General features: G+C 39.2%; 1 protein-coding gene across 5 annotated transcripts in view; it reads right to left on the bottom strand.

The window, feature by feature from the left end:
* Nucleotides 1-16,303, bottom strand: part of shisa8b (shisa family member 8b) — a 50,726-nt gene that overhangs the window by 12,534 nt on the left and 21,889 nt on the right. For all 5 annotated transcript variants that reach the window (XR_005131302.1, XM_037543981.1, XM_037543982.1 and 2 more), the window contains one exon: nt 595-720. Coding sequence is in view for 4 of the 5 variants with exons in the window: in XM_037543981.1 (XP_037399878.1) it covers nt 595-720 (126 nt within the window). In the remaining variant the exon portion in view is untranslated. The remainder of the gene's footprint in view (nt 1-594; nt 721-16,303) is intronic.

Raw genomic sequence — 16,303 nt, 5'->3', positions numbered from 1 at the left:
CAGGTTTATCTGTAAACTCTCTGCAGTTCATTATGTTCATTAATCATGAGGGACTGCTGATTTGTCACAGTGCATCAGTCTCATTGTATAAGTAAGTATTGGCAATGAAGCTGTGAGTGCTTCAGATGTCTGACTGCAGTTTTGTAAGGACTCGTTTGCACTCCAGCATGTACACACGCATGTGTGTCACTATTAGCTTGTCTGTATAAATGGGCTGCTGTAGCCAGAGGCTGATTAGGTTCCAGCTTTGGGTCTTTGTAAAGCAGGGCAACCGTACGCCCCTGCCACAAACCCAGCACAGAGTGAAAAAAGGTCTACTCCACCACAGGGCTTCCCTAGTTCTGTCAATCAAACAGAAAGAAGAAGATGAAAAAACGGTCTGTTTGATTCAGGCCTTGAAGGAGTTGTTGCTGCTCTTTGTGAATGCTAAATCGAGTGATACAAATGAATAAATAATGATGGAGCGCATGATTAGCATCAAGAGAATTTGGTTTAATTGTGACCGGGGAATTGCTGAAATCTGTAAACAGGCTGACTCTTAGTGTTCTATTGACTGATAGTTCATCATTATGATTGGTAAGTTGGTTCACTTACCCACTGCCTTCAGTGAGGTGTACTTGTTGAGTGCAAGGCCTGGCAGGCTGATATTGCTTTGGGGATGAGGGAGCCCGACTGTGGGGCTAAAGGAGGAGAAGTTGCTGTTGTTGAGGTGGTACTGCTCTGCAATAAGAAAAGAAAGGAACAAGGAAGAGAACTGACTTCAAAACAGGCCAAATGGCAGAAGGCTTTGATGGTTATTGCTACAGCCCAAATAGTAATACTTCCAACATTAAAATCATTAAGCTTCAAGAGATGGCCGAGAGCTCCTCACTAAACAAATGGATAAACTGTGACTTAAATTTGTAAAGTCTTTAAAACTTTGACCAGATTTCTGGTGCCATTTCTGAATATTTAAACCTCACCTTACTTAAGTAGGGCATACCCATAATCAGCAACACATACCACATATCTGTCTATGAACCGAATGTGGACTATGTATAACAAGCAAAACTGAATGACCAACACAAGTGACTAATGCCTTTTTTTCATTTTGAACGGTCTTCTATCAACACATTGGTTCTTATTTCTCATCAACAGTTTCTTTCTTTTCCTTTTTAACTCAGTAGAAGACTCCTCAGTGTCTTTCTTTTACAACTCCCTGTCTCCTAAGCTTATTTTTCTGTTATTACTATGAATTTTTCAGTAACTACTAATTAATGTAGATATGAGAACGAAAAACTGAAGGATGAGCCTACATAAGGACCCTTAGACCCTCATTTCATTTAGGTGATGTCCCATTGAGCATGTGATTTCTTTTACTCTCTGTTCCTCATTGTGGCTCCTCACTCTCTGGGTATATGGGTATGTGTTTTAGAGGGGTGAACGCACAGCTTGACTGTATTGAAGTACTCTGTTGAGCTTGTTCAGCTCTTCTGGACAAAGATCCAGCAACCATACACCAAAAAATGTAATAAACTGTCACTAGGATGGTCCCCATCTTGTCACTGGGGTCGTACCTTCAAGAGTATGTCTTCAGTACCTTTAGTCAGGAATCATAATTTTACCATGTTTAAAGGCAGTTATGTTTTTAAGTTGTACTGATTCTGCACACTCTGTCTTGACTCCAGCAATTTATTTTTCTGTTTTTAAACATTAAGTCATGAAAGGTACAAATGCATGCCTTTTTCCTGAGATAGACATATTGCATTTAAGATACACAGTTGGAACTTAAAAGTATTGTTGTCCCTTTGTTTCTGACTCAAGCAGATATCATAAAAAGCATGGCAGTTCACATAAATTAAGTGATACTTTATTAATCCCACAAATGGGGAAATTCCACCTCTGCATTTAACCCATCCGTGAAGTGAAACACCACATACACACTAGTGAATACACACACACACACTTGGGAGCAATGAGCACACTTGCCCGGAGAGGTGGGCAGCCCTATCCACGGCGCCCGGGGAGCAATTGGGTATTAGGTGTCTTGCTCAAGGACACTTGAGTCATGTGCTGTTGGCCCTGGGCATCGAACTGGCAACCTTCTGGTCACTGAGCCAGTTCCCTAACTTCCAGCCCACGACTGCCCCTTATAATAGAGACCTGAGTCTGTATTTTTTCAATAAATAATGTGATTTCCATATATACCACCTCAGTTTGAAAATAGCTGGGGCTGTACATGAAATGCTAATAAAAACAGAATTGCTGTGATTAGCCAATATTGTTTGGCCTGTACTGAATCGAAAACAGTACAAAGACACAATGTACAATATTTGATGTTTTGCTTCATGAACTATTTTTATTTTATTCCTTTAATGTTTTATAAATAAACATTTATTGCAAATGTTCCAATTTATTCAACATTTATTCTAAAAATTCTGAAAATGTTTAGACATTAGCATGTTTACCACTGTGCTATATCATCTTTCGTTTTAACACCTTCAATGACTGTGGTGCGCCAGCAGGCACTTCTAAAACCTAACCTAAGAATAACTTAGTCCCTGTACTTACTGAATTATAAGCCTTAGTATGTAAAAAGCCTCAGATTTTAAGGGGTTAACAACACTTAATAATCATCTGGGAGCTGAAGACACAAAATGATCCACTTCTGAAAGTTGAATTTGTTTGCTATTCCTCAGTTATACAAGTCTTCACCTCTGCAACTCAAGGCTTTCAACAAGGCTTTCATTGTTGTATTTTCCACTTCATCAGGTGCCACATGTTCTCAGACAGGTTTGGACTGCAGGCAGACCAGTCTAACACATATCCACATCAGTCCATTTCAGATAAGCTCAAGCCCAAGGAAGTGTCTTCCGCCATGCATGGTACAGTCTTAATTTGGATTTGTGGATGCAATGATGAACAATGTTTATTGTCAAAGATTTTTCAATCCAAGCCCAAGTGGTGAAATCCTTCATACTATGAAATTTCTAAAACCTGTGCAACCAGTCACTGAGGAACATTGTTTTAAACTGTTGGATTGTTTACTGACACATTTAAATCAAGGCATGAGTCTCAACCCGTCCGTGCTCATAAAAGAGTAAATTAAATACCTTGTCTTTGTACTGTTTTTGTTTTGCATTTCATAAACTGTCTCAAGTTTTTTTTAGGTTTTTATATACAATGTACATTTGAAGAAACAAAACATTAAAAGTGCTTTTAGATATGTTGTTTTTATATATTTAAAGTACTTTAGAAGCAACAAAATGATACGTAATACTGTAATTATCTGTTTAAGCAGATAATTGAAGCAATTACACTGATAAACACTTTTTATCACATGAAAACTAACCAAATTTAATTTAATAAAATTAGATTTGTATTGTTAAGAAACCTTTAAATGGTATTGTATGTACATCTGGGCAGCTCAATAAACCAGCCAAGTACAGCAGATGCATAGATGGTTTTTTGTGGCACATTCACAAGGCAACAACCTAAAAACAGCTCAAACTCTGAGGCAGGGTTAAATTTGACGCCTTTGCTGGTTTCAGGCATAACGGTGCTGTGACCGAGTGTCCTATTTCCCCCTGCTTGCCCACCTAGTCTCGCCATGCCATGTATTGACCACAGAAAGGTGGCCTGCGGCACTCAGAGAGCCCTGCCCCATTCTGCGTGGCCTACTTCTGCACTTGGGTGACAACAAGGAGAGGGCACTGATGCAATTAGTGGATATTGGATGTTGTTTTCTTTCCTGTTTGTTCCACTGCCCATTAGTCATGTCTCATTAAACACGCACGGTGTGTTGAGCGCTGAGAGATGCACGTGGCTCTTCTTTCAGGCTGAACCTGCTTTGCGTGTTCAGCCTGAGAACAGAATTCTGCTGTCGCTTCCTGTTAGAGGCAAAGAGCGGCTTATTTAATGCTCTAAATGTTCATTTAACCCAGGAGCGCATCCTTCGCTCCATATGTTTGTATAGAATGAGGGGAAAAAGCATTACTGTCACAACCGAGTATAATTAAAACTTGTCAGATCAAGGTCACTGTTTCTGTATGTTGTATGTCATTTGAGGAGTTAGAAAAGGTCAGAAAATCTAGTGTCTTTACGCTTCTCTGTTGTGGTAACAAAAGCCTGTTTTTCCAAATGGTAAAAATTCAATGTTTTGGAATTAGATTTTATTTAAGTAGTATTTAAGTAGTATTTGTAATTTTGGATCACACCAACTGGCTCATTTATCATAAAATGTTCACCCAATGTAAAAGCAGGAAGTGGTTTCAAAAAAAAGTTTGTTGAAGTATGTAATTACAGCAAACACTTCAAAACGTCCATTCAGTCCATGTGCAGAAACTAAGGTGCAAAAACAGCCCATTTTGAATTCAATGATTTATTGATGTCACAAAAAAACATATTTACATACAGGGGTTGGACAATGAAACTGAAACACCTGGTTTTAGACCACAATAATAATAATAATAATAATAATAATAATACATAATTTATTAGTATGGTGTAGGGCCTCCTTTTTCGGCCAATACAACGTCAATTCGTCTTGGGAATGACATATACAAGTCCTGCACAGTGGTCAGAGGGATTTTAAGCCATTCTTCTTGCAGGATAGTGGCCAGGTCACTATGTGACGCTGGTGGAGGAAAACGTTTCTTGACTCGCTCCTCCAAAACACCCCAAAGTGGCTCAATAATATTTAGATCTGGTGACTGTGCAGGCCATGGGAGATGTTCAACTTCACTTTCATGTTCATCAAACCAATCTTTCACCAGTCTTGCTGTGTGTATTGGTGCATTGTCATCCTGATACACGGCACCGCTTTCAGGATACAATGTTTGAACCACTGGATGCACATGGTCCTCCAGAATGGTTCGGTAGTCCTTGGCAGTGATGCACCCATCTAGCACAAGTATTGGGCCAAGGGAATGCCATGATATGGCAGCCCAAACCATCACTGATCCACCCCCATGCTTCACTCTGGGCATGCAACAGTCTGCGTGGTACACTTTTTTGGGCTTCTCCACACCATAACTCTCCCGGATGTGGGGAAAACAGTAAAGGTGGACTCATCAGAGAACAATACATGTTTCACATTGTCCACAGCCCAAGATTTGCGCTCCTTGCACCATTGAAACCGACGTTTGGCATTGGCACGAGTGACCTAAGGTTTGGCTATAGCAGCCCGGCCGTGTATATTGACCCTGTGGAGCTCCCGACGGACAGTTTTGGTGGAAACAGGAGAGTTGAGGTGCACATTTAATTCTGCCATGATTTGGGCAGCCGTGGTTTTATGTTTTTTGGATATAGTCCCGGTTAGCACCCGAACATCCCTTTCAGACAGCTTCCTCTTGCATCCACAGTTAATCCTGTTGGATGTGGTTCGTCCTTCCTGGTGGTATGCTGCCATTACCCTGGATACCGTGGCTCTTGATACATCACAAAGACTTGCTGTCTTGGTCACAGATGCGTCAGCAAGACGTGCACCAACATTTTGTCCTCTTTTGAACTCTGGTATGTCACCCATAATGTTGTGTGCATTGCAATATTTTGAGCAAAACTGTGCTCTTACCCTGCTAATTGAACCTTCACACTCTGCTCTTACTGGTGTTAATGAAGATTGGCCACCAGGCTGGTCCAATTTAGCCATGAAACCTCCCACACTAAAATGACAGGTGTTTCAGTTTCATTGTCCAACCCCAGTACATCCACCAACTGAACCTACTGCAGTTTAGTTTCTCCCATTCATATTAAAGTTACAGTTTTTCAGCCTGAACTATTTATTGAATGAGACACAAATAAATATAAAATGAATTAAGGCTGTTTTTGGTACATAAAACCACACAAATACACATTATAAAAAAGAAAAATGTTGGAATCTCATGACCAAATTGCTCCTCTTTTCAGTCTTTATGCCTGATTTTGTTTAACACACTGCCATAGGCCTTCAGGACACAGCTTTAGTGCAAATCCATGCTCAATATCAACACTAGTAATAACCACAATTTACCATCTCTTCTCCACGCTAGCCCCCTCCAATGGGTGAGGCAGAGTTTAATAATGATGGAGAGGAAAAGTGGAGTTTAATGAGGGGCTGTCAGGCCAAAGAGGCTCTCAGGGACCGAGCCTTATTCAGCCCCAGAAACTGCAATCACACCACTCTGTGCATCAAATGTGTGATTTTAGTATATGAGACAGAGGGAAATGTCCTCTGTGCATATTAATGTCCTCATTAAGTATTACTCACTTAAAGTCTCGTCAGTCATACATAATGAGCCCAAATCCACAAGGAAGTCCAGGATGGTTAATAAAAACCTTTAATGCATTATATAATTCATTTAAGCTAGTATATATTGCAGACTTTACAAAAGTTGAATAATGGTCACTGTAAGGTACTCAATTAAATACATTTAAATAACAGTCACCAGATTTGTTAAAAGGACAGTTCATTAAAAAACATATGCACACAGTCCACTTTTACCCAAATTGAGATATGTGGTGACTGGTAAGTGACATTTGTTTCTCAGGTTTTTCACTGGAGATACAAAGCAAATGAAGAGGTAATGGAAACTTATTTCCCACCAACTATGCAAACTAGATGCCTGTGTCACACCACCCACACTCAAACTTGAGTTTTTAGGTAATCTCAAACATGCTTTGTTTGTCAGTTTGTATGTTTTCTTACATAACGTGCCGCACTGTTGTCTATTGTAATTGGCAAAAGTACAGAAAAATTCATAATACTTATACTACTGTTTTTAGCTGTGCAAGAGGGACACAGGAAGTAGGGGACTGCAATAGCTCCAGATTTTTGGATTGTATAACTGCAACTGCCAAAAACAGAAAAATAACAAAAGGGCTTTAAAATTATTTAAGAATAGCAAAGACCCATGTGTGCTTTTTGTAGGTTGAAGTTTATAAATTTCTTTTGTGCTGTTATTAAAAGTTCAAAACAGTGACTAATTTTGAGATTTGAGCATCCATAAAAGTTCATGAACACAGAAAACATTGCCTAAAAAATATTTGGTCTAAAATCAAAGTAGAGCTGGCTTTAACGTGGATTAACTTTTAAAGTGACAGCATTGGTATTGTACAAAAATGTAGCATTACAAGATGTTAAACTGACTCTACCATTTTGAGAGGCCTAATCAGGATCTTGCTATTTGTTCTATTGTAAAAATAGAGACTAACTAATAACAATGACTGCCAAGTTCTCAAAACTGTATATCTTTGAACTGGCTAGTTGTGTATTGCTGAGGATGCTGGTTTGGAGTTCTAATTAGTTAGAAAATAATTTACAATTCACCTTCTCGGTATTCTATATCCATGATTTTACAACCCCAATTCCTAAAAACAGAATACGATGATTTGCAAATCCTTTTCAACCTATATTCAATTGAACACACTACAAAGACAAGATATTTAATGTTCAAATGGATAAACTTTATTGTTTTTTGCAAATATTCACTTATTTTGAATTTGATGTCTACAACACGTTCCAAAGAAGTTGGGACAGGGGCATGTTTACCACTGTGTTACATCACCTTTCCTTTTAACAACACTCAATAAGCGTTTGGGAACTGAGGACACTAATTGTTGAAGCTTTGTAGGTGAAATTCTTTCCCATTCTTGCTTGATGTACAACTTCAGTTGCTCAACAGTCCGGGGTCTCCGTTGTCGTATTTTGTGCTACATAATGTGCCACACATTTTCAATGGGAGACAGGTCTGGACTGCAGGCAGGCCAGTCTAGTACCCGCACTCTTTTACTACAAAGCCACGCTGTTGTAACACGTGCAGAATGTGGCTTGGCATTGTCTTGCTGAAATAAGCAGGACGTCCCTGAAAAAGACGTTGCTTGGATGGCAGCATATGTTGCTCCAAAACCTGTATGTACCTTTCAGCATTAATGGTGCCTTCACAGATGTGCAAGTTACCCATGCCATGGGCACTAACACACCCCCACACCATGAGAGATGCTGGCTTTTGAACATTGCGCTGAAAACAATCCAGACTGTCCTTTTCCTCTTTGACCCAGAGGACACAACGTCCATGATTTCCAAAAACAATTTGAAATGTGGACTCGTCAGACCACAGGACACTTTTCCACTTTGCGTCAGTCCATCTCAGATGAGCTCGGGCCCAGAGAAGCCAGCGGCGTTTCTGGGTATTGTTTATACCTGGCTTTCGCTTTGCATGGCAGAATTTTAACTTGCACTTGTAGATGGAGCGACGAACTGTGTTCACTGACAGTGGTTTTCTTAAGTGTTCCTGAGCCCATGTGGTAATATCCATTACAGAATGATGTCAGTTTTTAATGCAGTGCCTCCTGAGGGATTGAAGGTCACAGGCATTCAATGTTGGTTTTCTGCCTTGCAGAGATTTCTCCAGATTCTCTGAATCTTTTGATGATATTATGGACTGTAGATGATGAAATCCCTAAATTCCTTGCAATTGCACGTTGAGGAATGTTGTTCTTAAACTGTTGTTCTTAAACTGTGTTGCTCACGCAGTTGTTTACAAAGTGGTGAACCTCGCCCCATCCTTGCTTGTGAACGACTGAGCCTTTCAGGGATGCTCACTTTATACCCAATCATGACACTGACCTTTTTCCAATTAACCTGTTCACCTGTGGAATGTTCCAAACAGGTGTTTTTTGAGCATTCCTCAACTTTCCCAGTCTTTTGTTGCCCCTGTCCCAACTTCTTTGGAATGTGTTGCAGGCATCAAATTCAAAATGAGTGAATATTTGCAAAAAACAATAAAGTTTATCCGTTTGAACATTAAATATCTTGTCTTTGTAGTGTATTCAATTGAATACAGGTTGAAAAGTATTTGCAAATAATCATATTCTGTTTTTATTTATGCTTTATGCAACGTCCCAACTTCATTGGAATTTGGGTTGTACATCATGCAGAAATTCCTGCTTATTTAGCAACCTTTAGGCATAGTTAGATCCAAACCCAGTAAAAATGGTGACAGTGTTGCTTTTTTACAATTGTGACTGCAAATCAGGTGTTCCAATCAATTCTATGGCCACAGGTGTATAAAACTGAGCACTAGGCATGCAGACTGCTTCTATAAACATTTGTGAAAGAATGGGTCGCTCTCAGGAGCTCAGTGAATTCCAGCATGGTACCATGATAGAATGCCACCTGTGCAAGTCCAGACATAAAACTTCCTCACTACTAAATATTACACAGTCAACTGTCAGTGGTATTATAACAAAGTGGAAGCGATTGGGAACGACAGCCACTCAGCCATGAAGTGGTTGGCCACGTAAAATGACAGTGGATGCTGAGGCGCATAGTGCGTAGAGTTCATGTGCCCTTCAGATTAACTCAAGAACAGCATAGAGAGCTTCATGGAATAAGTTTCCAAGGCTGAGCAGCTGCATCCAAGCCTTACATCACCAAGTGCAATGCAAAGCGTTGAATGCAGTGGTGTAAAGCGCCGCCACTGGACTGTAGAGCAGTGGAGACGAGTTCTCTGGAGTGACAAATCATGCTTCTCCATCTGGCAATCTGATGGATGAGTCTAGGTTTGGTGGTTGCCAGGAGAACGGTACTTGTCTGACTGCATTTTCCTGTTTTTTTTTGTTTTGTTCCACGTGTTCTTTTTTGAGACATGAGTAGCAGTTACTTTTTTCTCCTTACATAAGCATCTTATGCACCATGATAGTGTAATACCCAGAAGTTGTTATGGGCTCCCTGGTGGCCACAACTAATTTGAACAAACTTCATAGACCAGAGTATATTTGGGTTAAAGAGAATATTGTGGAAATTTGGCCCTGTGCAAGTACCAATGTGACCAAAAAAAAAAAAAAAAAACAGCAGCAGACAAAAATATTATATTTTGTATTGTGTTATTCTAGAAAAACCCAGATTTTATTCAGGAGTACAGCCATGTAGTCACTGCATGACATTTATTGGAAAAAAAAAGTTCTTTTGTCCTTGTGAGCTTGAAGGTAAGTGCCCTTCTAGTCTCGTTTTAGGATTTTAATGTAAATTGACTGAGACATTGAGAGTGTGCAGTAGAGATGAAATAATATGGGACAGAGGGACATGCTGCATGTTTGTGCATTGCTATCCACCACCATCTCCCGCTATGAACAACCATTGTGCAGTTGTAGCCCAGAGCTCTGAGACCAGTGCATCTGTGTAAAGGCACAAAAAACAAGTCTTTGGTGCTGAGAGACAGACATGTGAGTAAGTGTGCATTGGACAGCCTGACATGAGGTGCTATAGTGTGTGTGTGTGTGTGTGTGTGTGTGTGTGTGTGTGTGTGTGTGTGTGTGTGTGTGTTTTATATATAACATTGTCCTGCCATGTGTGGACACCAATATTTACACACACAAATACATAAGGCCTGAACTCAAGCTTTCACCATACATCCTGCATCTGATGAGCTAATAAAACCAGTTGTTGTCCAAAACTGTGTCCCATCCACTACATATTTTGGGATTCTGCCATTTTGTAAGGGTATCTGACAACAGAAGAAGCGTACAACTGACGCACCCTAAGGAATAGGGGACACCTATAACGCACTGTGTTGTGTGCTGTAAGGATTTACATGCAAGCATCTCCACAGACTGCTCCTCAGTCCTGTTACAAATGTGAGTTCTTTTTAAAAAAAAAAAAAAAAAAAATCTCAGGTCATTTTGCGGGCAGGAGCAGGTTTTACATAGTAATATCTTTGCCATGAAACCAAAACTAAAACCAAATCAAACTAGAAAATGACCAAGTTAAAGCAATTTATTGTCTTTGTGAGCACACAGGCAAAAAAGTTAAACATTTTAAAACATTCCCTGCTAGAAAAAACATCATCGACTAGCCTAGCTGGTCACCAACAAAAACCAACATGTGTTGTGTTTTGAATGCTGGTATGCTGGTCAGCAGTTATGGAAGCTGTTATGTTTATCAACACTAAAACAAGCATCTAGTAAATGTTTCTGGATGTTGGTAAACCAGCTAAACCAGTACATAACCAGCATAAACCAACTTAGATCAGCATGGAACTACCTACTGCACTAGCTAACACGTGGTGGCTTGGTAGCGAGCTAGCCCTGATAGCAAGCATATATCAGTCAGCTGGCTGGATATGCCACTGCTGGACCACCCATGGACCACCCAGATTAAATGGTCTAACGAGCTTTTAATCTCCTCAAATAGATTTTAAATGCACACAATTAAAAAAGTTGGGAAAAAAACTGAATGACTATGCCTAATATAAAATGATTTTGTTGGAAATGTTGTTGCTAATACTGTGCTAGATTGATTACAGCTGTATAATCAGCTTTATTTATAATACTACAGGCCAATTAACAAGGATAACAAAGGGAGAAAAGAAAGAAAAAATGTAATTTGGACTGTGAATAGATAATGAACAATGAAAGTAGCATTTTTCATTGGAGCCTGGAAAACACTGAACAAAAAGCGAGTGAGCTGCCAACTTTGCCATTAGTGGGCCAACAGTGGCCCACTTGCTATCTGGGAGCCAACAGTAATATTTCTAGCATTAACTAGCAGGTTAACTTCTTTTTCTAAGGTGTCTGCATAGTGCTAGTACTTGTAGTGCTATTTCCTGACATACGTTTATGTAACCAATAGTTTATGCATAACCCCAATTCCAGTGAAGTTGGGACGTTGTGTAAAAGATAAATAAAAACAGAATACGATAGTTTGCAAATCCTTTTCAACCTATATTCAATTGAACACACTACAAAGACAAGATATTTAATGTTCAAACAGATAAATTTTATTGTTTTTTGAAAATATTCACTCATTTTGAATTTGATGCCTGCGTGTTCCAAAGAGATTGGGACAGGGGCAACAAAAGACTGGGAAAGTTGAAGAATGCTCAAAAAAACGCCTGTTTGGAACATTCCACAGGTGAACAGGTTAATTGGAAACTGGTGAGTGTCATGATTGGGTATAAAGGGAGCATCCCTGAAAGGCTCAGTGGTTCACAAGCAAGGATGAGGTGAGGTTCACCACTTTGTGAACAACTGTGTTAGCAAATAGTCCAACAGTTTAAGAACAATGTTTCTCAATGTGCAACTGCAAGGAATTTAGGGATTTCATCATCTACAGTCCATAATATCATTGAAAGTTTCAGAGAATCTGGAGAAATCTCTGTAAGTAAGCGGCAAGGCAGAAAACCAGCATTGAATGCCCGTGACCTTCAATCCCTCAGGAGGCACTGCATTAAAAACCGACATCATTCTGTAATGGATATTACCACATGGGCTCAGGAACACTTCAGAAAACCACTGTCAGTGAACACAGTTCGTCGCTCCATCTACAAGTACAAGTTAAAACTCTGCCATGCAAAGTGAAAGCCAAATATCAACAACACCCAGAAATGACTCTGGCTTCTCTGGGCCCAAGCTCATCTGATATGGACTGACGCAAAGTGGAAAAGTGTCCTGTGGTCTGACGAGTCCACATTTCAAATTGTTTTTGGAAATCATGGACATCATGTCCTCCAGGCCAAAGAGGAAAAGGACTGTCCGGATTGTTATCAGTGCAAAGTTCAAAAGCCAGCATCTCTCATGGTGTGGGGGTGTGTTAGTGCCCATGGCATGGGTAACTTGCACATCTGTGAAGGCACCATTAATGCTGAAAGGTACATACAGGTTTTGGAGCAACATATGCTGCCATCCAAGCAACGTCTTTTTCAGGGACGTCCTGCTTATTTCAGCAAGACAATGCCAAGCCACATTCTGCACGTGTTACAACAGCGTGGCTTCGTAGTAAAAGAGTGCGGGTACTAGACTGGCCTGCCTGCAGTCCAGACCTGTCTCCCATTGAAAATGTGTGGCGCGTTATGAAGTGCAAAATACGACAGTGAAGACGCCGGACTGTTGAGGAACTGAAGTTGTACATCAAGCAAGAATGGGAAAGAATTCCACCTACAAAGCTTCAACAATTAGTGTCCTCAGTTCCCAAACGCTTATTGAGTGTTGTTAAAAGGAAAGGTGATGTAACACAGTGGTAAACACGCCCCTGTCCCAACTTCTTTGGAACGTGTTGCAGGCATCAAATAGTGAATGTTTGCAAAAAACAGTAAAGTTTATCCATTTGAACATTAAATATCTGGTCTTTGTAGTGTATTCAAATTGAATATAGGTTGAAAAAGAATGCAAATCATCATATTCTGTTTTTATTTATGTTTTATACAACGTCTCAACTTCATTGGAATTGGGGTTGTAGTTTATATAACCTCACTTGCCAAGGTTTACATAAGTTTCACTCACAGTCTGTGTAGGCAGAAGACTCACAAAAACTGATGCAATGAAGCACACATCGAGTGAAGTGAAACAGGGAGATAACTAAAGCAGTATGATGCATGACTCTACAGCACTACAAAACGTAGTTTCTGTGCTCTCTTCTTCAATATCTAGGCATTTCAGCAAAGTTATGAATCCAGATAGTCTTAAGTTTTCCAATTAAATCCTTTACAAAGAATCAGATGGCTGATATCAAAATATTTGCATAATTAAATTGGTAAAAATGTTATTAAAGTTATTCTGAGTTGTTTAAGAAGAAATATGCCAATTTAGAGAAACCTCCAGAATCAGAATTGTTCCCAGAGGTGATGACAGGTTTATATAAAACATTACATATAAAACACATGTGTGGATCCACTGGTGATTTTGATTAGTAAATGAAATGGCTAAATTTATGTTGTAGACATCATGATCCACAGTTCCTATCACCACCACTGTAAAGAGCATCAATTTGGTAAGTTTCTCTACAATTAACTCAATATCTCACTTTAAACCCCTTTGAATGATTCAATTAAGATGAGAAAACTGTGTTTAGAGTCATTGCTGTGCATGTTGGGTCTATTGCAAAATAAATGTAAGGTACAAGAATCTTACCCTGCTGCCTCAGTATTGCCTCAAAAATGCATTGGTTTCTGTCTGACTTTGCTAGAGGGCTATATTTTAGCGTGTAATTTATTGTTGTTGTTTTTTTTTTATTCAAATTGATATTCCTTGATTCATAAATTCATCCATCCAACCATTCATTCATTCATTCATTCATTTATTTATTTTTGTTTGTTTACTTTAGCATCTATTGCCACCATTTGTGAACAAATCACTAAAATAACAGAGCGACATTTAATTGTATACTTTCTAATTTACAGTAAAAAAAAAACAAATTATGACTTTGGGGAGCTGGGCAGAGACCGTGTTAAAGGGAGGAGAGGAGAGGACTAGAGGAAGTGGAAGAGGAGCCCAGAAAAGAACAGCGCTAATAAAAGAGAGAATGGAGCGATGAAAGAATGTGCTACCTGAGAGGAAAAGGGAATTCTGAGCCCAGCGGATGAGCAAGAAGAGGGCTCATGAAACGGAAAGATGAAATGAATGATATCGCCAGAGTTTTTTCTTCTTCAGTGTTTCGTTAGAGACAGAGGGTCAATTTTCACAGAGATTTTCTGCCTCTGCTTCACTTATTTCAGTCCCACAGGAATCACTGATCCTCTCACTATCTTCCCACAGTAGTGCAGAAATTTTCATCTTCTCTTCTTTTCATTCTTTGTTACAAATGGATCCTTTTCCTTTTCAGCACGTACTGTCCTGGAAAGTGCCACTAGCGGAATCCAAAATGGTAAATAAATATATCATAACCGAACAGACCCCTGAACAAAGGTTAAATATCTCCAACTGCCATTTGAACTATTTTAGACAACAACACTGACACAATGTTTTACAAATCAAGTTCTAAAGAAAAATGGGACAGTATGTTAAATGCTAATAAAAGCAGTGATTAGTAAGTTCTGTTTGATCTGTACCAAATTAGAAACAGTACAAAAACACAACATTGGATGTTTTACTGAATGAACTATTATTTTTTGTAATACTCGTTTCCAATATGATGCCTGCAACACACATGAAAAAAGTTGGAGCAGGAGCCTGTTTACCACTGTGTTACATCACCTTTCCTTTTAACAACACTTATTAACCCCTTAAATAGCTTGGGCCCACTGGTGTTAGTTACACACTTCTCTAACCTAAGAATAGCTCAACCAGTTTCCATTGAAGTCCCTGTACTTACTGAATAATAAGCCTTAGTATGTTAGAAGAGTGGGTTAAGAGTGGGTTAATTGTTTGGCACAGATCCAGTTTTGAAAGCAGGATCATTGCTGTCATGTGTTGTCATAATGTTCCACACCTGAAGAATTATTTCTTGGCATTGTCATGTTGAAATTAACATTCCTAAAAAAAGATGTCATCTAAAATGTGTTCAGTGTTAATGGTGCTTTCACAGATGTACAAGTTACCCACTAACCCAACAACAGATGCTGGATACTGAGCTTGCTGTTTATTATAATCTGGATTGTTCTTTACTTATTTGTCCCAGACAATGGGACATCTATTGTTCCATAAACAGTTTGAAAGGTTGACTCATGGAGCAGCAGTCCATTTCAGATCCTCGTTCATTTCATTTCAGATCAGAAGATGGTAGCTTCTCTGGACGTTGTTGACTTCCATTGTGCATAGTACAGTTTTAACTTGCATTTGTAGATGCAGTGAGAAACTCTGTGTCTTGTCAACAGTTTCTCAGTGTATCCATGTGGGGATGTCCATCACAGAAACATGCCACTTTATAATGTAGTGCTGCCTGAGGGGTCATGAGATTTCTACACAATCACTGAATCTTTTGAACAGATTTTGCACCATAGAGTGTGAAATGCCTCCAGTCCTTGCTAATGCTCAGGAACATTCTTGAACAACTGGACTATTTGCTGATGCATTCTTTGGCAAAGTGGCATATTGGGAATAGAAAATGCTCAACTGGATACTAAAGGGAAAAAAGAACGTGTTTGATTCAATCCTGTATTAAAGCTTAAAACAAAATTCACTTTGTGTGATACAAAAGGTTTTAATATCAGTACTGGTATTGAAAAAGAACAAGTGATTTCATGCCATCTATAGAAGATATGATACTGATAATGTGATAAAAGTGATATTGCTCATGTTTTCACTATCTACTGTTACTAATTACAGGTTTCTAAAGCAGTAAGCGAGGTGAGGCTGTGTGCTACAGTGACTGTATCACAGTTAAAGGGGGTCTTTTAATAAAAGAGTAAAATACAACAAAGCTCTAAAAATATTTATTTTTTTAACGGCAAGCAATGCTCTTTTCCAGACTGACTTACAATTGAATCATGTTACAGAGGTAGGTAAATGTAGAGCCCAAGGACTCGGGGGCAAATTTACTAACACTTTCCTAAACCCTGCTTATCGCGATTAACTAAAAAGGGGCAACAGAATACCGTGGGTATATTTTACACTCATGAAAGTGTTTTAAGAG

The sequence above is a fragment of the Pygocentrus nattereri genome, chromosome 13 (genome assembly GCF_015220715.1).
Source record: "Pygocentrus nattereri isolate fPygNat1 chromosome 13, fPygNat1.pri, whole genome shotgun sequence".
In the NCBI taxonomy this organism is placed as follows: Eukaryota; Metazoa; Chordata; class Actinopteri; order Characiformes; family Serrasalmidae; genus Pygocentrus; species Pygocentrus nattereri.
The sequence above is the reverse complement of the archived record's forward strand: the minus strand, read 5'-3'. Positions and strand labels throughout refer to the sequence as shown.